This window comes from Lutra lutra, chromosome 15 (assembly GCF_902655055.1).
Source record: "Lutra lutra chromosome 15, mLutLut1.2, whole genome shotgun sequence".
Taxonomy (NCBI): domain Eukaryota; kingdom Metazoa; phylum Chordata; class Mammalia; order Carnivora; family Mustelidae; genus Lutra; species Lutra lutra.
In genome coordinates, this window is record NC_062292.1 from 13,670,794 (window position 1) to 13,692,893 (window position 22,100).

General features: G+C 39.8%; 1 protein-coding gene across 10 annotated transcripts in view; it reads right to left on the reverse strand.

Moving 5' to 3' along the window:
- The window catches only part of ANGEL2 (angel homolog 2), a 40,284-nt gene that overhangs the window by 14,261 nt on the left and 3,923 nt on the right, over positions 1–22,100 (reverse strand). The window contains exons 1-2 of one of the 10 annotated variants that reach the window (XM_047704504.1): positions 4,991–5,186; positions 2,302–2,627 (exon numbers count right to left, since the gene is read on the reverse strand). The exons of 1 other annotated variant lie outside the window; for it this stretch is intronic. In XM_047704504.1, the coding sequence (XP_047560460.1) occupies positions 2,302–2,627; positions 4,991–5,049 (385 nt within the window). In that variant the 5' untranslated portion in view covers positions 5,050–5,186. Of the gene's footprint in view, positions 1–207; positions 853–2,301; positions 2,628–4,851; positions 4,944–4,990; positions 5,250–6,494; positions 6,520–22,100 lie in introns of those variants that run through there. 8 more of the 10 variants (XM_047704505.1, XM_047704514.1, XM_047704512.1 and 5 more) reach the window with 8 other exon arrangements.

Here is a 22,100-nt window from a genome sequence, read left to right on the forward strand (position 1 = left end):
GACCATCAGCTCCTGGTATACTGGGGCTGGGATGATGGGGGTAAATACATATTTTCTCCTGACCACATTTGTTTTTAATAAACATACAGATATGTGTTTGAATGCTAGGGTTCCATGGAAGACAATCTGAAGACGACTGATAGAGATGACAGTCTTTGGCCTTCATATACTTCACAACATAAATTCACACTACAAAAGCTTATATACCTTCCATGTCAGGAGGAACAAGGTGATCACAGCAGAGAAGACAGATGAATCAAAGAAAGTAAGCAATAGGCCTGATCAGGTTTTTAGGGTGCCTAATTAAAAAGTCATAATTGTGTCACACAAATCCTTCAAATGCCACTTTAAAGTGACAGGCAAGTTAGAAGGCTGTTCTCTTGATGGAAAAGTATTAGTGAATTATCGGAAGTCACAAATATGGCTTAACGAAGAGCATTTTCCTTATTCACAATACCTAGGAAGAACGGACATATAAGAGTCAGGTCGCAATCAAAGTTTATCAGTATGTAAATTGTAATTCCCCAAGTGTTAAAGGGAAAACAACACCATCACGATTTTCTGAGTACCTACTATGAAGCCGACAGTGTATTAGGCACTTTGACAGGTCTCATTTCATCCTCAATAGGCTTTCAAAGCAGGCATTATTTCACACTAGGAAACCAAGGAGCAGAGAGGTCCTATGACCTGGCCAAGTTCACACAATTAGTGGTGGAGCAGAATGAGAGCAGGGAGTGGTTCCTGAGCCCAGGCTTATGTCAGCATGCCACAGCTCCACCTGACAGCACAGCAGATGTACCAAAGGCTAAACCAGAGAGCACTGCACTGACCTGATGAACAATGAATACGGAAGGAACAGTAATCTCACGACTTCATACAGCCCTAGATTTATAGGTTATGGAGTTGATTGTCCCTAGGAACCTAATTTTAATGTCTCTAACACCTTTCATTCATTAAAAATGAACATTTGTTGATGAACACATGTTGTGCTCAAGTATTATACAAATAGATTTTCATTTTCGGTGCTTAAAATTTCTACTCAAAAGTGTAGCAGAATTTCTACTTAAAAGAGCCCTAAGTAATCTTCGAGCTAACCTAGCTCTGACCTCCAAGTGAGACTCACTTTGAGCATTTTCCTTTGACAAACTTATGTGAGCTCCCTACACATGAACACCTACACAGTCTATTTCCAAATACCTTCAGAGGAATTATCTTCACTGAAAACCATAGCTCAGTAAGAACGACAACTCAAAATTCTACCAAGATGATTCATATACACTTTGGGGGAGGAGCAGGGCTGGCAGCACAAAAGGAGTCTCGTGAATTGTTTGGAGTGAAAAGAATATGACAAAACTAGAAATGATCAACATGTTTAGAAAACAATTATTTCTTAAAGTTGATTAAGATGTTGTTCCCTTATTAAAAGATAAAACTTGGGACACCTGGGTAGCTCAGTGGGTTAAGCCTCTGCCTTCGGCTCAGGTCATGATCTCAGGGTCCTGGGATCGAGCCACACTGGGCTTCCTGCTCAGCGGGGAACCTGCTTCCTCCTCTCTCTCTGCCTGCCTCTCTGCCTACTTGTGATCTCTCTCTTTCTGTCAAATAAATAAATAAAATCTTAAAAAAAAATAAAAATAAAAGATAAAACTTCCCATAGTGTCTCAAGATTATAGCAATAGAACCCATTATGAGAAATATACTGAATAAGCTAAAATCTTATTCTGTAAGAAAATATCTTTCATTTATGACTGTGTCTATTTAAGAATATCTTTTTGTCTTACACAAAAAAGTTAGCATTAAACTGGCTGGCTCAGTTGGTAGAGCATGTAATTCTTGACCTTGGGGTTGTTAGAGTCCCACATTGGGTGGGATTACTTACAAATAAAATTGTCAAAAAAATAAATTAAAAAAACCCTTAAATTTAATTTTTTAAAATAGATATGTGGACTCCCAAAAACATATACCAATTTCTAGGAAGTCTAAGGACCTCTGTTTTACAAACAATGGATTTATTATTCTTAAATTAATGTTTTAGTTTAGTCCTATATTCTTTCCCAGTCTTATTCTCTCTATATATAGTTTCTTCTATATTTACTGCCAGAAATACATAATAAAAGATAAAAATAGATATAAAGACTTAATTTTAAAAAATCATTTCCTTTTTCCTAACAGAAAACTACTGGCTGAAAATAAATACTAAACCCCTACAAAATCTGAAGGAGGTTTTAAGGATTATTAGAAAGTAAAGTTTTAATAATTCTATGGCTTCTATTTCTGCACCAAGATAAATGTCACCTTTACCTTGGTGTTTTCTTCGTTTTGATGAAGGCTCATCTCCCTCAGAGTTCATGATGTAACTAGAGAGATGAATCAAAGAGGTCTGGCTCAGGTTGTCAGGTCTCCAGTTCCAGTACTGAAACGGAGTTCTAGACTCAAATAAACAAGGTGGTCTCCAATTTAGTGAAAAATGCCTACTACTGAAGTATGGGTAAGGAGCACGAGAATAATGTCCAGGCCACCTCATACAACTAGAAATATGTCTGTTCCAGCAACACCTTTGCAGATTCTCCCACGGTGTCGTCCAATCTCTGGCCAGACTCTTCTGGTGATGGGGTAACATGGGGTATCTAAAAGAAATAAATACACTCCTTGAGGCACCACTATTTGTTCACGCTATAGCACCCAAAATCCAAACCTGTTTCCTCAAGGGAAGATAATGTCTAATATTTAAAATCTGACTTCTAAATCATGAAGGATTGGGGGGGGGGAGCAGCTATGATTTAATTATTAGTAGCAACATCTCAAAACTCTCCCTCAGCACCTATGAATGGCATTCGAAATACTTAACATAGAATCCACCAGCCTCCCAAAATACCACACACGCTTCAAAAAGTCCTCAGTTCACCTGAGAGATTAACCAACCATCAAACTGGTTTTCAGAGTAGCTTTCTAATATCTAATAAACTGTATGGATAAATAAAATCCACAGCAAATGTAATACTTGATTCAATGTAGAACACTTAAGCTGAATACAAGGAAAGCGCATCTCTCCTGCAGCTTGGGTTTGGAGTAGACAGAAACATGCTTCTGAACAGTTTTTTATAGCAAGATTCCATTTTCCAAATATCTGCATAGCTAAGAAAACAAAAACCTATCCCAACTTCACAAAATGACCTCTCTTGCTAATCAGTAGGTGGATAATTTATTTTTTCAACCTTCATTTTTTTTTAAGGCATGCTTCTCCTTGAAGGAAATGAAATGGGATAGCGATTACTTATTAATAATTCACCAGTACTTCAAACCCAACAGCACCAATTTACTGATCATCCAAAATATATCCAAAGTAGTGTTACCACTAACTTGAATAAATATGTTGCTCTCGGGCTCTCTTAAGAAACGATGCAACTTAAGCACCATCTTCTTACCATACTATTCTGGCAAAATTTTGGATTCAGAGGACTTCTGTCCTTTCCCAGAACTTATTAAAGGTATAATTCCAAGACAGTGTTTATAATGTCCACTTTTACCACTGAAGAAATTTTGCTTAAACTGTATTTACCGTTATTTGACTTTTATATATTCATTTTAAAGGCATTTAAATTTTTATGATATATTTTTGCTTATGCATTCTCAAATTGTTCTCTAAATTCAACTTAACTGTAAATCTTTAAAAGCCTGACATGGGGGGGCGCCTGGGTGGCGCAGTGGGTTAAGCCTCTGCCTTCAGCTCAGGTCATGATCTCAGGGTCCTGGGATCGAGCCCCGCATCGGGCTCTCTGCTCAGCAGGGAGCCTGCTTCCCCCCCTCTCTCTCTGCCTGCCTCTCTGCCTGCTTGTGATCTCTCTCTCTCCATCAAATAAATAAAAAAATCTTAAAAAAAAAAAAAAAGCATGACATGGGCAGACTATTCTGCTTTGTGACAACTCTGAAAGGCATAGAGATTTAGGTGCTCGCTCCACACTTTTTCTATCCTAACAGGCCATGGTATTGAAATACAATACTTGTGCCACAAAACTTATTGTCTATATTCACAGTAACTTATATAGAGGTCTTTTTCTCAAGATGATGAGCTCCTTCAAGACCAGAGTCTTCTTACTCATTTTAATTCTGGTCCCTCCTTAAGTGCCTAGCACAGTGCCTGGCACACAGCTGGTACTCAGGAAAACACTGCTGAGCTGAATTGTGATCCAGCCCCCGACTGTAGGAGATTAAAACCAGATCCCCATGACTTATATAATAATTAATACAGTGTTGTGTTTCCCAGGTGAGATACACCAGTCCATTTCGTATGGTACACAATAAAACTTTTTGATTTTTCACATCTAAGTATTTATTAGAAAAAGCCCATAATGAGTACGTCAAACCCAAGATTTCGTGGATACAGCTTAGGGCGACGCTAATACAGGCAGCATTACTGAAATGCTTTAAAAAAAAAAAAAAGTCAATTTCAAGAAAAAAATGTAGTACCCACAGGTGTGGAAGGAGAATCTGGTAATAAACCGTAAAGGCTGGTATACAAATGACTGAAGTGTGAGACACACTGACACCACAAACAACAAACCCCCGGGTGTGCGTGCGACGCGCGCGCCGCCCTCGGGGTCAGGCCGCCCGGGGACTTACGGCGCACCCGCCGCCTCCCCGCAGACGCTCGGCTCCCGGCGGGTGCTGAGGCCTGGCAGAAGGCCCGCGACCCGGGGGCTCAGGCTGGGTCGAGGCAGGGCAGGGGAAGTGGGCCGAGGCTCCAAGGCCCACTCGGGACGGAAAGGCACGAGCTCTGCGGGCGATCGACCGCCCCAAACCCGGCCCGGCCCCGGTCCGCCGAGCGCCCCGCCGGCTGCGCGCCGGGTTTACCTATCCCTCGGGGTCTCCGGAGGCTCGTCCCGGCGGCACCGCCGCCCGGACCCTCTTCCTCCTCCTTCCTCCCCAGCCCGCCCCGCCCCGGGTTAACCCGGGCCGCCCGCCTCCGCTCCTCCCTCCCAGCCCTACTGACCGGCCTCTCCCCACCACACAGCGGCCGTAGCCCCTCCTCACACAGCGCCACGCTTCCATCTTCCCCTCTGCGGGCGTCCAATTCCCGGGCCCGGGGCTCAACCTCAACCTCTACACCCGATCGGGCGGCCGAAAGCACCAGGGCTTCCCCATCACTAGACGTCGGGAGTCCCGGCCGGCTGCAAGGCATGCTGGGAGGTTCAGGCTCGCCCGCCGCCAAGTCCCCATCTTGCGCGGCGAAAGCCTTCGAATTGCTTCAATCCGGAGTTGGATTCAAGTAGCATGCGCAGAGGGTGGGGAAGCCTGCGCAGCCATTTCAGAATAGGGCAAACAGCCGACCTCTGCCTTAAAGGAACAAGAGCTAACCTAAGGGCTGAACAGCTTTGTGAAGGCCTGCGGGAGGGTACGGGGTGGTTGCGTGAGAGCAAAGAAGAAAAAAATATATATATGTTTTAGCGTATGTTTATGATGATCTTGGGAGATTCGAAAGGAGGATGCCCGAGGTGGAGAAATACCCTTCTCTGTGTTCCCGTAGAACTGGGGTACCAGGGATTTTTTTGCACTTAATTTTGTGGGAGCACATCCCCAGGGGTCACTTTTAAGTGTCTGTGTGTGTTGTGTGTGTCTTTTCTCAAATTTAGTATAGGACTCTGGATTATTGGAAAGCATTATTTACGCGGAGACTTCCGCTTAGGAAACTAAAGAAGAAGGAGGAATCAACTGGGGAGATGAGGAAAGGGTACTGGGAGGCGGAATCACTGCTTTTGTAGCCTCTTTGGGAGAGCAGTGGAGTAATTTATCAGGAAGGCGTTTATAGTTCTATGTTAATGAGGAAATCTAATGCATTTGAAAAACATTTTCGCTCAGTATAGAGTTGATTGCCATCACTTGCGGTAGTTATGGTCTCTAAAGTTACTGCCAATACGGAATTAGCAAATACTGAACCATTGCCTCGGGTGGAAATATGGGGGTTCCCCTGAGCCTCTGGTCACACTTTAGTCACCTAATCGGTACATAACATAACGTTGCACTATAACTCAGGCGTGAGTGAAGCTTATCTAACCCATGCATTTTCTCTGCAAGGCACATCACAGACATCCCGTGCTCAGCGACAACAGGCAGCACTTCGGATCTGCACTTGGGGGCCAATTTATTGTTATTATTTTTAAGGATTTTATCTATTTATTTGAGAGAGAGAGAGAGAGACTACCAGAGAGGGAACACAAGCAGGGGGAGTGGGAGAGGGAGAAGCAGGCTTCCGGCTGAGCAAGGAGCCCAATGCTGGGCTCATCCCAGTACACTGGGATCATGACCTGGGTCCAGGGCAGAGAGGCTTAAAGACTGAGCCACCCAGGCACCCTTGGGGGGCCATTTTAGATACCAGAATCATCAACAAAAAGCACAAAAATGTGAAAAACATGGTACTAAAATAGACTGTGAAGAGAACACTTTTTATAGTGTGAGAGCTGAAACAAGAAGGCAAGCTTTGTTTCCTTCAACCTTACCTGGGAACATGCAGGTTGGACAACTAAATTTTTCACCACTATGCGTGGCTCAGTCCGTTAAGCATCAGACTCTTGATTTGGGCTCAGGTCACAATCTCAGTTTGTAAAATTGAGCCCCCAGTGGTCTCCATGCTGAGTGTGGAGACTGCTTAAGATTCTCTCTCTCTCTCTCTCTCAAAAAAACCAAAACCAAAAACAAACAAAACACAGCACTTGCAAGTATTGATTTTGGAGTTACATGTATATTTTAGCAGATAGGCAAAATTCACAACTACATAAAAAATGAATAGTGCTGGGCAGATGTATTTCTATTCAATATAGCCCTAATTTCTGGTTGTTTATTAAATGTATTGATTGGTATCTCATAGGTCTTAGCTCGGTAATAAGATTGTAAGTATCTTATGAGCATGGATGATGACTCATTATTTTCAAAATCTGCCCTACCTAGTGCTGTGCTAAGTACGCAACAGATTGTAGATAAGATATTTTTGAATGAATGGTTAACACAGGAACAGAATTAGAGCAGATCTGTGAATGAACAGAAACTTCCCCCTCTAGTACATCCTATATCCTCTGGTTTGTGATGTGTAAAGAGAAATGTAGCACTTTGAAATAATTAAGAGATTAATGGGTGTTAGATTGCTGGAATTTGGAGGATTGTTTGATCCTAAAAGATACTCACCTTTATCTTGAATGACTATTTTTGAATTTTGTAGTGATTAATGTTAACTTGTTGAGAAGTGATGATAATTCAAATGATTATTATCTATAAACATGTGAGTAAATTATTTTCAATGGGGGGAGAGCTCTCCTCCTCTGTAGAAAATCCAGTTTTGCATCCATTTGGAAGGTCAGTGTTATTGATTTGTAAAGCGTCTGCTTTTTGGATTCTTTGGAACAGACTGCAACATCTCTCTGGATCCCTTATTCAAAAAGTTAAATAAAATCATTTTGTATGACTTTACTTTTTCTTTTTTCTTTTAGAATTATCCTTTAACAGTTTTGCAGTTCTCATCAAGATGCCCAATGTATTCATCTGACAGAATCAGATGAACTTATGACCAAAGAGGTGCCTCATGGATTGTCAAGTCCAGGCATTTGTTTTCATGCTCCCAGAGGTGAATCTGAAGCATAACAGAATTGTTTTTATTATTATTATTATTATTATTATTATTTTTTTTTTTAAGTAGGATCTGTGCCCAGTGCAGAGCCCAACATGGGGCTCTAACTCACAACCCTGAGATCAAGACCCGAGCTGACGCCTAGGTGGCTCAGTTGGTTGAGTGTCTGGCTTCGGCTCAGGTCATGATCCTGGGGTCCTGGCATCAAGTCCTGTGTTGAGCTCCCTGCTCAGTGGGGATTCTTCTCCCTTTGCCCCTACCCCCTGCTCGTGATCTCGCTCTCTCTCACTCACTCTCAAATAAATAAAATCTTAAAAAAAAAAAAAAGAAGACCCAAGCTGAGATCAGGAGATGATGGATGCTCAACTGACTGAGTCACCCAGACGCCCCTCAACAGAATTTTTTTTTTTAAGATTTTATTTTATTTATTTGACAGACAGAGATCACAAGTAGGCAGAGAGAGAGGAGGAAGCAGGCTCCCTGCTGAGCAGAGAGCCCGACACAGGATTTGATCCCAGGACCCTGGGATCATGACCTGAGCAGAAGGCAGAGGCTTTAACCCACTGAGCCACCCAGGCACCCCTCAACAGAATTTTTTTAAATCTCTGTTTTCCTAATTTTAATTTTGTTCTCCACCAGTTTTGTATTTTGGTTTGTATATTGACAATAGATTATGTTCCTCTAGTGGCAGTAGTAATCAGCAACTTGGTAATATGGTCTGACCATTTGGTGATCTTTGTAAAAGGATTAGTGATTTCTAGAGATCTATTTTCTCTTGAGTGAGAGATCTATTTATATTTTCTTTCTGTTTGTATATTATGAACTCAAGAATTCTGTGCCCACGGGGAAGAAGAGCTCTTTGGTATCTGGACTAGTGAGTTTTTGTGCTTCCGTGATGACTCTTGACCCATGGTTGAAATTGTAGAATCAAAGCCATAAACTGTCCATATGTCTGTGTGTCTATGTGTCTGTTATTCATGGAGAGCTTTATCTCTCATTATGTGAATATGAGATATCCTACTTATGGAAGACATTAATAAGTTAAATTATGAAGTTGGTTTTATTAAAGGAGCTATGTTCTGAGTGGCTTATAATGATAAATTAGCACTTCTATAAATTTTTAAAAAGATTTTATTTTTAAGTAATCTTCTACATTCAATGTGGGGCTCAAACCCACAACCCCAAGATCAAGAGTTTCATGTTCCACCAACTGAGCCAGCCAGTCGCCCCAGCACTTCTATAAATTTAATTCCTAAAATTACCTGGAAAAAGAAGAATTAGAAATACTTTAATTGTGATGCAGTTAAAATAATATATTATTCTTATAGAAGCTAATCAGAAATGTTTTAAGAATCAAAATTCACACAATTAAGGTCAGTCTCTAATGAGCAGGTGATTTCTTCCTTGAAATAATTTAATGATAACAAGATATGGGTAGACACTGATTGATGTTTCAAAATACGATCTCATCATAATTGCACAGATAACCAGGGACTGAGGCAGTGAAGAAGGATAGTCAAGAAAAACTCAGGGTCCAAGGTCTCTACTAAAGACAAACCAAATTTTTCGGACAAGCATACAGATATATATTCTTTTGCTACTCAGGGGACTGCTTAAGAGCTCAGGATCTTGAATTGAGTGGGCTGGGAGGAGAATAGCAAATACGGCAAAAATTGTGAGTTAATAAACCTCATCCAGAGGGACTGATGTTTAAAAGATACTGGAAGTGCTTGAAATCCCACATTTCTATGATATGGGAACTCTCAAGCATTCTCTGTGGGAAAGGGCACACCTCTTTAATATCCAGACTGGTGAGTTTTTGTGTTTCTGTGTTTACTCTTGATCTTGTTCTTCCTTCCCAAAACTAAAGCCGGTAAGATTGCCTCTCTCTTGGGGCACCTGGGTGGCTCAGTCCTTGGGCTTCTGCCTTTGGCTCAGGGCATGGAGCCCCACATCCTGCTTCCTGCTCGGCAGGAAGCCTGCTTCTCCCTCTTCCACTCCCCCTGCTTGTGTTCCCTCTCTCATTGTGTCTCTGTCAAATAAATAAAATCTTAAAAAAAAAAAAAAAAAAGACTGCTTCTCTCTGCCACTGAAACTGCCAAGGCTGAATTTGGAGAAGAGAGAACGGAGAGAAGCAGTGGCATGAAGTCACAGAGTGTCTCTCCCGAGGAGTAAGCCACTAGTGGAGGCACTTTTCAGAGTACAACAGAGGTACAGTGAAGCTCCTGAAGTGATGAAGGATTGTGCAGCTAGAAATGGAGATGACTAGAGCTATAGAAATGTGGCAGAAGAGAAAATACTAAAAGTACACATTTTGAACAATAGCAGAGAGACTTAGAATTATTTGAAAATTGTTTTTCACATCCTTGGGCAGGAAAGTGACCATTTCAGTGTCTGTTCCGGGACATCCAGATTCAATCAGCCAACAAGGCAGAGCCAGGAGACGGAAGAAAAGTCTAGAACAGGCTGAAACAGATACATTTTACTTTGACGCATCTAGAGAAGGCCTTCAACTAGTTTCCAGAGGACAGGGGGAATCAACATCCCCATGGGGATTATAGAGGGCACTTGAAGTAATGAGCACTGGGTGTTGTACCCAACTGATGAACCACTAAATTCTACCACTGAAACTAATAATACAGTATTTGTTAATTAAATAGAATTTAAATTTAAAAACTTTTTTTAAAAGATCTACTTTTTTAAAAAAGATTTTATTTATTTATTTGAGAGTATGAGAGGGGAGAAGGTCAGAGAGAGAAGCAGACTCCCTGTGGAGCTGGGAGCCTGATGTGGGACTGGATCCCGGACTTGATCCAAGCACTCTGGGATCACAACATGAGCCAAAGGCAGTGGCTTAACCAACTGAGTCACCCAGGTTCCCCTAAAAAGATCTACTTTCTATATATGGAATTGTTTTTGTTTTTTTCTGATTGGTGTTCTCTCTGTACTTTTCTTTTTTTTTTTTTTTAAAGATTTTATTTATTTATTTGACAGAGAGAGAGATTACAAGTAAGCAGAGAGGCAGGCAGAGAGAGAGAGGAGGAAGCAGGCTCCCCGCCAAGCAGAGAGCCCGATGCGGGGCTCGATCCCAGGACCCTGGGATCATGACCTGAGCCGAAGGCAGAGGCTTTAACCCACTGAGCCACCCAGGCGCCCCTTCTCTCTGTACTTTTCATTCTGAATATTAATTTCTTTGTTTGATTCAGAAATGCTGACCCCATTACCTCTGTGAATTTCCTCTATTATCTTTTTCTGGAATTCCTATAGATCACTAATAAACCCTCTTTAATTCTTTTGTCTTCCGACTACTCTTAACCACTCCTCCTGTCTGCCTCCTTCTCTTCTTCTTTTCATCATTTCTCTCTATGCTGAAATCTGGGTGAATCCTCAGTTCTATTAATTTACTAAATTTTTTCTTCAACTGAGACCACTCAAGAATGTATTTTGTCTGTTGCGTATTTATTTCAGTGACTATATTTTGTTATTTCCAGGATTTCTAGTACATGCTTTTCCACATCAATCTTTTTGATTTCCCCTTGCTTTTATAATTCTTTGTATTTTTTTCTTTTAACTTTCTCAGAGAATACTAAACATGCTTATTTAAAACTCATTTCAGATCATTCTCATATGTCTATTTCATCTGGAATGAATTTATCTCCTCTCTTTTAATCTCATTGGTTATTCTTCTGAATATGAATTTCTTTGCGTGTTTTGGACTTTTGACATGCAGATAACCTGATTAGGAAATTTGTTTTTCCTTTCTTGCCCTTTGTTAACTCTTAGTTGCCTCCATTTCCCCCCAAGAGACTTCCAGACTAGAATCAGGTCTTTTATTGCTGGCTTAGTCTTGTCTGGCTATGCTGCTAAGAGATATTGCAGATCCAGTCACTGAACTAGTAGACAGCTTGGCCCAAGTCTTAGATGTGGCTCTGTGGCACCTTTCTCCTGCCTCTCTAAGCAATGGCTCTGGAAGCAGTCACTGCAGCCTTTTTCAACCTTTTTCATGGTTAAAGAGGCCCCTACTTTTAGCAATGAACCTGAAACTCTCTCTTCCCTTCCTTGTGAGGACTTTTGATCCCTGTTCCCACTAGAACAAAATTTCAGGTCGGGAGGCCAGCAGCCTTCAGCTTTGGTGTTCTGGGCCTCAGAGAGGTTTATATTGGTTCTGAGCATGATCATGGTTTTTTGTTTCTTAGTTTCTCTTTTTATATTTTAATGTCTTTGGAGCAGAGGATGTCTTCAGTGCAAGAACATGGAAGGTATCTTAGCTGGATATACAAATATATTGCCTTATATATTGTATCATGGTCCAGAAACAATTTGTTTATAAGTGCAAAGTCTGTGCCTCAGGAATTCTGAGGACACGGAGACTCAATGTCACATAGGAAATGGGAAGACTCTCAAAGAGTCAAATAGATCTGGGTTTTAACACAGACCCTGACACCTCCCAGCTGTGGAATTACCAAATATATTATCTCCTTGATAACAGTTATTTCACTTCTGAAATGGGGATAATAATGCCTATGAAATATTGTGAAGCTTAAATAAAATGGTAGCTGTGAAGTATCTGTTATAAGACAGAGAGGTAGAATTTTTTTTTTTTCATTTTACATCAACTTTGTAGGCAAAATAAACTTGAACTAACAAACTTGGTTAAGTAAACTAGCATATACTGAGTAGATAATACACATATAATGGAACTTTATACAGACCTTTTGGGAAATAGTATGAAGGAAATTAAAAATAGAAGATAAAAATGTTATAAAGTCAAACGAAAAGTAACATAGTGTGATTTAAAATGTAATAGAAATATCCATCTGAGGGACACCCGGATGGCTCATCCAACTCTTGATTTTAGTTCAGATCATGATCTTTGGGTCCTGGGATTGAGCCCTGAGTCGGGCTCTGTGCTCAGCAAGAGTCTGCTTGAGGTTTCTCTCTCTCTTTCCCCATTCCCCAGGTTGTCTGCATGCGTGGGTGCACTCCCCCCTCTCTCAAATAAATAAATCCCTAAAAAAAAGAGAAATATCCACCTGATACTTCAGATTTTTAAGCCGAGGATGGGTATGCTAATGTATAATAATCTATTTTGAGGTATTAATTGATGTAAATTTCTCCTGCTTGTTAAGAAAGTTTGTATCCTTCGCTAATGAAAACTTCCTAACTAGTGAAGTTACATATACATACAGGTATATAACATTTATATATAAATATGGGTTATAAAAAGGACTTTTACCTATTTGCCCTTAAAAAACAAGATTTGGCAACATGTGGATTTGCAAGGAAAAACTAAAAAAAAAGATAAAAATATAAATTTGAAAGGTCTCTCAACTCCCACACATGTTCGTATACATCATTCTCAACCTCCAAATTCTGAAAAAATGTTTCTGTATAGCCTATCGGCTCTCTCAATAAAAATATCCCAGGTTGTCATGGTGATGGAGTTCTTTCCCTGCAAAACCTTGTAGTCTGGTGCAGTGGTTTCTTAGTTCTTTATGGTTGTGGAATGTTTCCTTTCTTTTCTTTCATACTGTTTCTTATTTTTCCAACCTACTGTTGGAGTGGTGGTAGAGTGGTGGTAAACTAAAGATTTAATTGAAATAGGGAAGATTTAAATAATGGTCTTATAATAAGGAAATTAGTCTGGAAAGCTGATGGAATCCTCCCTGAGTGTATGTTCTGCAATAGTCTTTGATGAAAACATTACAGACCCAGCCATTGCTAGAACTTGTTTCTTTCCTAATGTACCAGCTGATGAAATTAAAGACTCTTGATGTCCAGGATTTTAAAACAGAGGTACAATTATAGGAATTTGGTAGTCAGGATATGAAATTCAGGTTAGCCTTTCTCTCCTCTCTACCCCAAACCCTTTCTTATCCCCATTTCTCAGTTCTGAATGGGGGTTTTATAGATTTGTGAGTCCCTGTAGTGCAGATATTTGTGGATGTTATGGAATCGAGCTCATCTCTGACAACTGATCTTGATGCCTGGTTTAGTTGGTTTTAGAGCTCCTAGAATTGTCTTTCTGGGAAGGTATTAAGGAGTAAGAGCAGACCTCAGCTGGGGATCCTTGGACACAGAGGAAAATGAAGGGACTGAGCAATGGAGCGTTAGAGGAGAGCATGAGAAGGCTGCACATAAGAAAGAGTAAAAATGCAGGGTGCCTGGGTGGCTCAGTGGGTTAAGCCGCTGCCTTCGGCTCAGGTCATGATCTCAGGGTCCTGGGATCGAGTCCCGCATCGGGCTCTCTGCTCGGCGGGGAGCCTACTTCCTCCTCTCTCTCTCTGCTTGTCTCTCTGTCTGCTTGTGATCTCTCTCTCTGTCAAATAAATAAATAAATAATCTTAAAAAAAAAAAAGAAAGAGTAAAAATGCATTCTGTGGTTGTTTGATACCTATTTGGGGAGAAAATGCATTCTGTGGTTGTTTGATACCTATTTGGGGAGATGAACCATGTTTTTTGTTTGTCTAAACAATGAATAAATCAATGGCTATTCGGTGATGACTTTACCAAGTATTTTGACTCCGCCCATGGTAAAACCAGACATTTGGTTAAGAGGAGTCTTTCGTGAAGGCTAACATCAAAGTGTAAGGTAGGTATTAACTTTCTTTAATGCATTTTTAGTTCATAAGCAGTTACCTTAAGACTGGGAAATCTGAGATCATGGATGTCAAAAAAAGATTTAAGGGAATCTTTGAGTTATTACAATATTTTGAAAAATCTCCTCAAAATTGAAGAAAATTCTGTGACAGGGAAGTAAAAGTTTACCAAACCCTCAAGTTTCTTTGCTTTTGACTGAGCTTAATATGGATACATTTATTTGTTCTTTCATCCACTCAGAAGCTCAGATCAGTAGTTATTTGTTTATGACTCTGGCAAAGAAGAAAACCAAATAATTGTAACTTAACATATTTTAATTGGCTTGGCAGGGAAAAAAATCTTTAGAGCTTTGGAGTTCATGCATTTAGTAAATACCTCTTAACCTTTCAGGCACTGCAATAGGTACTCAAGAGACAAATATGGAAGAAGAAGAGCCGCTGCCTTTATGGAGCTCACAGCATAGTGGAATAAAAACATGTCGGCCTTAAATTAGCCTAAACGACATATCACTACTCTGTAATAGGTGTGGTAGTAGAGATGGGGAATAGAGATGTGGTAGCAGAGAGGAAAGAGCACCTAATTCTCCTTGAAAAGGAAATGGGGGCTTTGAAAGAGGGCTTCAGGGAGAAATTAGTCCTTGTTTGAGCTGATTCCTGAAGGTTGGTTGGAGGTAGTAGGAGGTGGGAGTTTCAAAAAGAAAGAGCTGGTTGGAAGATCTGGAGGTATGGAATTGCAAAGGGTTTGGCTGAAACCCGGAGAAATGAGACAACAGGTGAGCAGGGACCGGACATGATGGATCCAAAAATCATGACAGAAAAATCATGGTAATAAGACACACTGAGGTTTTATAGAGGAATGACATAATGAAATATTCTTTTAAAATGGATAATTTTAATGGGACTACAAAGGATGAATTGGAGGGAGGTAGGAAAACCAGGGTAGTTTTTATTTCTTTGAAGGTTTAAGAAACTTACTAACTGGGTACAACATACACACAAAGTACTTAACTCTTAAATATTCAGCTTGATAAATGTTTTCATGTAAACACTTATGTAACTGCTAACCAGATCATGAAATTTCCAGTGTCCCAGAAGAGTCTTTCATGTGCTTCTCAGGAATACTCATTATCTTTCATTCCCCCAACTTCACCCTCTGTGAATAGCCGCTATTCTGACTTCTGTCACCATGGACTAGATTTAGTTGTTCTTGGGTTTTATATGAATGGAGTCATAGGGTATGTACTCTTATGTCCAGTTTGTTTTGCTCAATATTATGTGTGTACATTCGTCCTTGTTGACACATGTAGCAGGAGTTCATTCTTTCTAATTGCTTTATAAATTTCATACTATGACTTTATACCACATTTAACTTACTCATTTTAACGATAATCAACACTTGGGTTCTGACAAATTTTGGGACCTTCTGAATAATCTACAAACTTAACTAATGTGTGTGTTTGTTTGTTTTTTGTTTGTTTTTTGTTTTTTTTACTGGATATACCCACTCACTTTTCTTGGGTATATATCCAGGAATGAAACACCTATTATCAATCAGTATTTTTACCTTAAGTTATTCTGGGACAACCATCTGTTAGGTGGACATTTGGGTTGTTTCCATTTGGGGGCTAATATAAATAAAGCTGCTATAAATATAATAGGTCTTCATATGGATATATGTATGGACACCTGGGTGGCTCAGTTGGTTGGACGACTGCCTTCGGCTCAGGTCATGATCCTGGAGTCCTGGGATCGAGTCCTGCATCGGGCTGCCAGCTCCACGGGGAGTCTGCTTCTCTCTCTGACCTTCTCCTCACTCATGCTCTCTCTCACTGTCTCTCAAATAAATAAATACAATCTTTAAAAAAAAATACCTAGGGGTGAGATTGCTGGGATATGTATAGTAAGTGTATGTTTAACTTTATAAGAAACTGCCAAATTGTTTTCCAACCTCTCTGTATCATTTTGAATTCCATTGGCAATCTATGAAAGTTTCAATTGCTCCTGCCCTGACAACACTGGGGAGCATCAGTCTTAAGAATTTTAGCCATTGTTTTAGTTGTAAGGTAATACATCAATGTAGTTTTTTAAAAGAATTAAGATAAAATTCATATAACATAAAATTCACCATTTTACCCATTTAAAGTATGTAATTTGGTGGTTTTTAGACTATTTGCAAGGTTGTGTAATCAACACCACTGATTCCAGGACATTTCCATCACCCCTAAAAGAAAACCCATACCTCCCAGCTTCCTCATTCCTTTTCTCCCTCTATCTCCTGTTAACACTAATTTCCTGTCTTTATAGATTTTTCTATTCTGGACACTTTATATAAATGAAATCATGCAATATTTAGATCTTTCTGTCTGGCTTCTTTCACATTGTGTAATGTTTTTAAGGTCCATCCATATTGTAGTATCAGTACTTCATTCCTTTTTATGACTGAAAGTCCCAAGTACACTCCATCTGAGTGCAGAGCCTGACATGGCGCTAAATCCCATGACCCTGAGATCACAACGTGAGCTGAAACCAAGAGTGGGATACTCAACTGACTGTACCAGCAAGGCTCCCCTCCTCTGTGTGGTCTTAATCTCCTCATATGAAAACATGAGTCATATTAAATTGGGATCCACCCATGATCTCACTTGACCTTAATTGCCATATTTTTAGGCCCTTCCTCCAAATGTAGTTATAACTTCAACATATGGATTGGGGGGGGGGGTACAATTCAGTTCGTATCACCTTCCTAGTGGGTGTGAAGTTTTATCTGATTGTGGTTTTGATATGCATTCCCTAATGACTAATGATGCATCATTTCATATGCTTATTGGTGATTTGTAGATCTAATTTGGAGAAATACGTATTCAGATCCTCTGTTTACTTTTAAATGGGGTTATTTGTTCTTTATTATTGAGTTGGATTATTCTGGATACTAGACCCTCTCAGATAGATGATTTGCATATAATTCCTCCCATTCTGTGGGTACTCTGTGGGGTTTTCTTCATAGTGTCCTTTGATGTACAAAACATTTAATTTTGATAAAATTTATTTATTTTTAGTTTGGTTGCTTGTGCTTTAGTGTCATAGCTAAGAAACTATTTCCTAATCCAATGTCACAAAAATATACACCTATGTGTCCTTCCAAGAGTTTTACAGTTTCAGTTCTTACATTTAAGTCTTTGATACATTTTGAGTTAATTTTGGTATATAATGTTAGGTAGGAGTCCAGATTAATTCTTTTTCATGTGGCTATCACTTTTCCAACACCACATGTTGAAAGGACTATTTGCCACTACCCCATCCCCCTCCACCTCCCAAGCCACTGAATGGTTTTAGAATCCTTTTTGAAAATCATTTGACTGTAATGTACTGGTGTATTTCTTTCTTTTTTTCTTAATATTTTATTTATTTATTTGACAGAGATCACAAGTAGGAAGAGAGGCAGGCAGAGAGAGAGGAGGAAGCAGGCTCCCTGCCAAGCAGAGAGCCCGATGCGGGGCTCAATCCCAGGACCCTGAGAGATCATGACCTGAGCTGAAGGCAGAGGCTTTAACCCACTGAGCACCCAGGTGCCTCAGTACTGGTGTATTTTTGAATGAATTCTTGGCTCTTTATGCCATTTATGTGTTTATCTTTATGCCACTGCCTTGATAACTATAGGTTTGTAGTTAGTTTTGAAATCAGGAAGTGTGAGTCCTTCAACTTTTTTTTTTTAAGATTATATTTATTTATTTGACAGAGAGCCAAGCAGGGAACCCAATGTGGGGCCCAATACCAGGACCCTGGAATCATGACCCAAGCTGAAGGCAGACGCCCAATGACTGAGCCACCTAGGCATCCTCCTCAAGTTTGTTTTTTTTTTAAGATTGTTTTGGCTACTTAAAGTCTTTTTGCATTTCACATGAATTTTAGGATCAGCTTGTCTATTTCTGGAAAAAAAGCATTTACCATTTTAGTAGTGATTACATTGAATCTATAGATCAGTTTGGGGAATATTGCCATATTAACAATATTCCAATCCATGAACCTGGGATGACTTTCTTTTTATTTAGGTCTTCCTAAGTTTCTCTCAGCAATGTTCTAGAGTTGTAAGTGTACAAGCCTTGCATTTCCTTGGTTAAATTTGTCTCCAAATATTTTATTTTTAATATTATATAGAGAATTATTTTCTTAATCTCATTTTCAGATTATTCAGCACTACTGTCTAGAAATAAAATTGAGTTTTGTATGTTGATCTTTTATACTGCGATTTTGCTGAACTTGTTTATTAGCTCTAATAAGTTTTTTTGTTTTTTTTGGTGTGTATTCTTTGGAATTTTGTAAATATGAGATCATGTCTCCTACAAATAAAGAGCTTTACTTCTGTCTTTACAATCTGGGTGCTTTTAGTTTCTTATCCTGTCTAACTGCACTGGTTAGAAATTCCAGTACAATGTTGAACAGATGTGGAAAGAGTATACTTTTTCATCTTGTTACTGACCTTAGCAAGAAAGTTCTCAGTCTTTCACTACTAAATATGATGTTTGCTATGAATTTTCCATCAGTGTCCTTTGTCAGGTTGAGAAATTTACCTTCTATTTCGAGTTTGTTTTGTGCTTTTACCATGAAAGCGTGTTGGATTTTGTCAAATACTTTTCTCCATGTATTGACATAATGATGTATTTTCCCCCTTTGTTCCACTATTATGGTCCATCACATTGACTTATTTTCATGTTAAACCTACCTTGTATTTTGGGGATTTATCCCATTTGGTCATGGTATTTAATATTTTTAATATGCTGTGGGATTTGCTTTGCTAGCACTTAGTTGAAGATGTTTGTGTATGTTCATAAGAGATATTGCTCTGCAGTTTTCCTTTCTTGTGCTTTTGCTTTAATATTCAGATAATACTGGTCTCATAAAATGAGTTAGTAAGTATTCATCCATCTTCTACTTTTTGAATGAATTTAAGAAAGATTTGTTTTAATTTTTTTAAACATTTGGTAGAATTCACCAGTGAAGCCATCTGATCTTAGGTTTTTATTTTGTTGAAGTTTTAAAAATATTGATTCAATATCATTACTTATTATAGGTCTATTCAGACTTTCTGTTTCTTCTGGGTCAGTTTTGACAAAGTTTTCTTTAGCAAGTTGAACATATTTAAAATAGCTGATTTATTAAAGATGTTATTTATTTATTTGAGAGAGAGAGAAAAAGAGAGAGAGAGCATGAGCGGAGTGGAAAGGGGCAGAGGGGGATGGAGAAACAGGATTCCCGCTGAGCAGGGAGCCCACTGTGGAACTGGAGCCTGATGTGGTGGGGCTTGATTCCAGGACTCCGGGATCATGAGCTGAGCCAAAGGCAGTTGCTTAATTGAATGAGCCATCCAGGTGCTCCTAAAATAGCTGATTGAAACCTTTGTCTAGCAAAGAACACTTGGGCTTCCTCATAGACATGGTTTTATTTTTATTGTTTTTTTTTTTCTTCTGTGTGTAGGCCATACTTTCTTTTTAGGATGCCTTGTAATTTCAAGATTTTATTTTATTTTTTTTTTTTAAAGATTTTATTTATTTATTTGAGAGACAGTGAGAGAGAGCATGAGCTAGGAGAAGGTCAGAGGGAGAAGCAGACTCCCCATGGAGCCGGGAGCCCGATGTGGGACTCGATCCCGGGACTCCGGGATCATGACCTGAGCCGAAGGCAGTCGTCCAACCAACTGAGCCACCCAGGCGTCCCTCAAGATTTTATTTTTAAGTAATCTCTACACCCAGCGTGGGGCTTGAGCCTGTAATCCTGAGATCAAGAATTGCATACTTTACCACCTGAGCTCGCTAGGCACCCCTAGGTTACCTTATAATTTTTGTTGAGAACTGGACATTTTGAATATTATAACGTTACCACTCTGGAAATCAGATTCTCTTCCCTCTCGAGTTCACTGTTACAATTTATAGTTGTTGTTTGTTTAGTTACTGTACTAAATTTATAGTTTGTATGGTTTGTTTATAGTTTGTACTGTACTAAGTTTATTTGTTGTGTGTGGCCACTGAAGTCTCTGTTCTATTAGCTTAGTGGTCAGCTAATGATTAAACAGAGATTTTCCTAAATGCCTGGGAAAAAAAAAAAATCTCCCAGTCTTTGCAGTGGGCTGTTTCTAGGTTGGGGTACAGCCTCAATAGTCAGGCAATTTACAATTCTGTCTTAGCCTCCTTTTTTTGCTTTTGCAAGGTCAGCCAGAAATGAGTTTTTAGGGCCTCCCTAGGGCATGTGCACAGTCCCAGTTATGTGCATGATTTTCTAGATCCCCTAGAGCTTTTCAAGGCTCTATTCCTCAAACCTCATTCTCCAGCCTTTCCTCTCAAGCTTCTTGGGCAGTCTATTATTTGCTCAACTGCTATCAATTGCCTAGTGACAACTGACTAAAACACTGGTCTGTAAATGTTTTTGACAAATACCCCCTGGATAGTGGCTTTAACACTGGGCCAAATTAACTGAGATAAAGACAAGCCTTTTGAGCCCATCCTCCAGGAAGCCACTACATGAGTCAAAAGAAGTAATTATAGTTCCGTGAGAATCAGGCCTCTTTTGCTCCTGGTACTGGTACTAGGAAAGTAGGCTATTATTTTCCAGAATGCCCCTGAGTTGAAAAGTAGGGGATGGGACTAGGTTAAGTTAAAATGTTAGGAAACCTGGGGCACCTAGGTTGTTTGTTGTTGAGTTTGAGTCCCACACTGGGTGGGATTTTAGAAATTTTAGAAAAAAAAAATTAGAGAGCTTGCTGTTCCTAGAGATTTAGCTGTTTTTCTTGGCTAAGTGCTCCATGGGTTGCTGCAAGCTTTTGGTTAGTTTTCAGAGTTCCAAAAGAGTTGATTCTGAATGTTTTTGCTAGCTTTTTTCATTGCTTATATTGAACAGTAGACTTTTGGAGTTCCTTACTCCACCACTTCCCTCATTATGGGTTTTTTAAAAAAAAGATTTTATTTACTTATTTGACAGAGAGAGAGAGAGCACAAGTGGGCAGAGTGCCAGTCAGGGAGAGAGAGAAGCAGGCTCCCTGCTGAACAAGGAGACCAATGTGGGATCAATCCCAGGACCCTGGGACCATGATCTGAGCCAAAGGCAGCCGCTTAACCAACTAGCCACCCAGGAATCCCTCCCTCATTGTAGTTTTAATAGCTATTTCCTTAAAGAAGAATGAAGTACAAATGTGCTTATTTGTCCTCTGTATATCTTTTTTTTAAAAGATTTTATTTATTTATTTAGCAGAGAGAGAGAGACAGAGACCACAAGTAGACAGAGAGGCGGTCAGAGAGAGAGGGGGAAGCAGGTTCTCTGCTGAGCATAGAGCCCGATGTGGGGTTCGATACCAGGACGCCAAGATCAGGACCTGAGCCGAAGGCAGAGGCTTAATCTACTGAGCCACCCAGGTGCCCCTCTGTATGATTTTTTTTAAAGGTTTTATTTATTTATTTGACAGACAGAGATCACAAGTAGGGAGAGAGGCAGGCAGAGAGAGAGGAGGAAGCAGACTCCCTGCTGAGCAGAGCCCGATGCAGGGCTCAATACCAGGACCCTGGGACCATGACCCGAGCCGAAAGCAGATGCTTTAACGACTGAGTTCCCCCCCACCCCCACAGGCACCCCACAGGTTTTGCTTTTAATTCTTCCATTTTTGTTGCTATAATAGAGAAATAAATGACTTTTTCTATATTTATTTTGAATCCTGTGATTTTGTTAAATTTACTCAGTTCTATTAGTTCTTTGGTTGATTCCTCAGGATCTTCTATGTAAGTGATCATGACCTGTGTAAATGAAGGCAGATTTATTTCTTCCTTTTGAAACTATATACCTTAATTTTTTTCTTTTTAAGATTTTATTTATCCATTTGTCAGAGAGAGAACACAGCAGGGGGA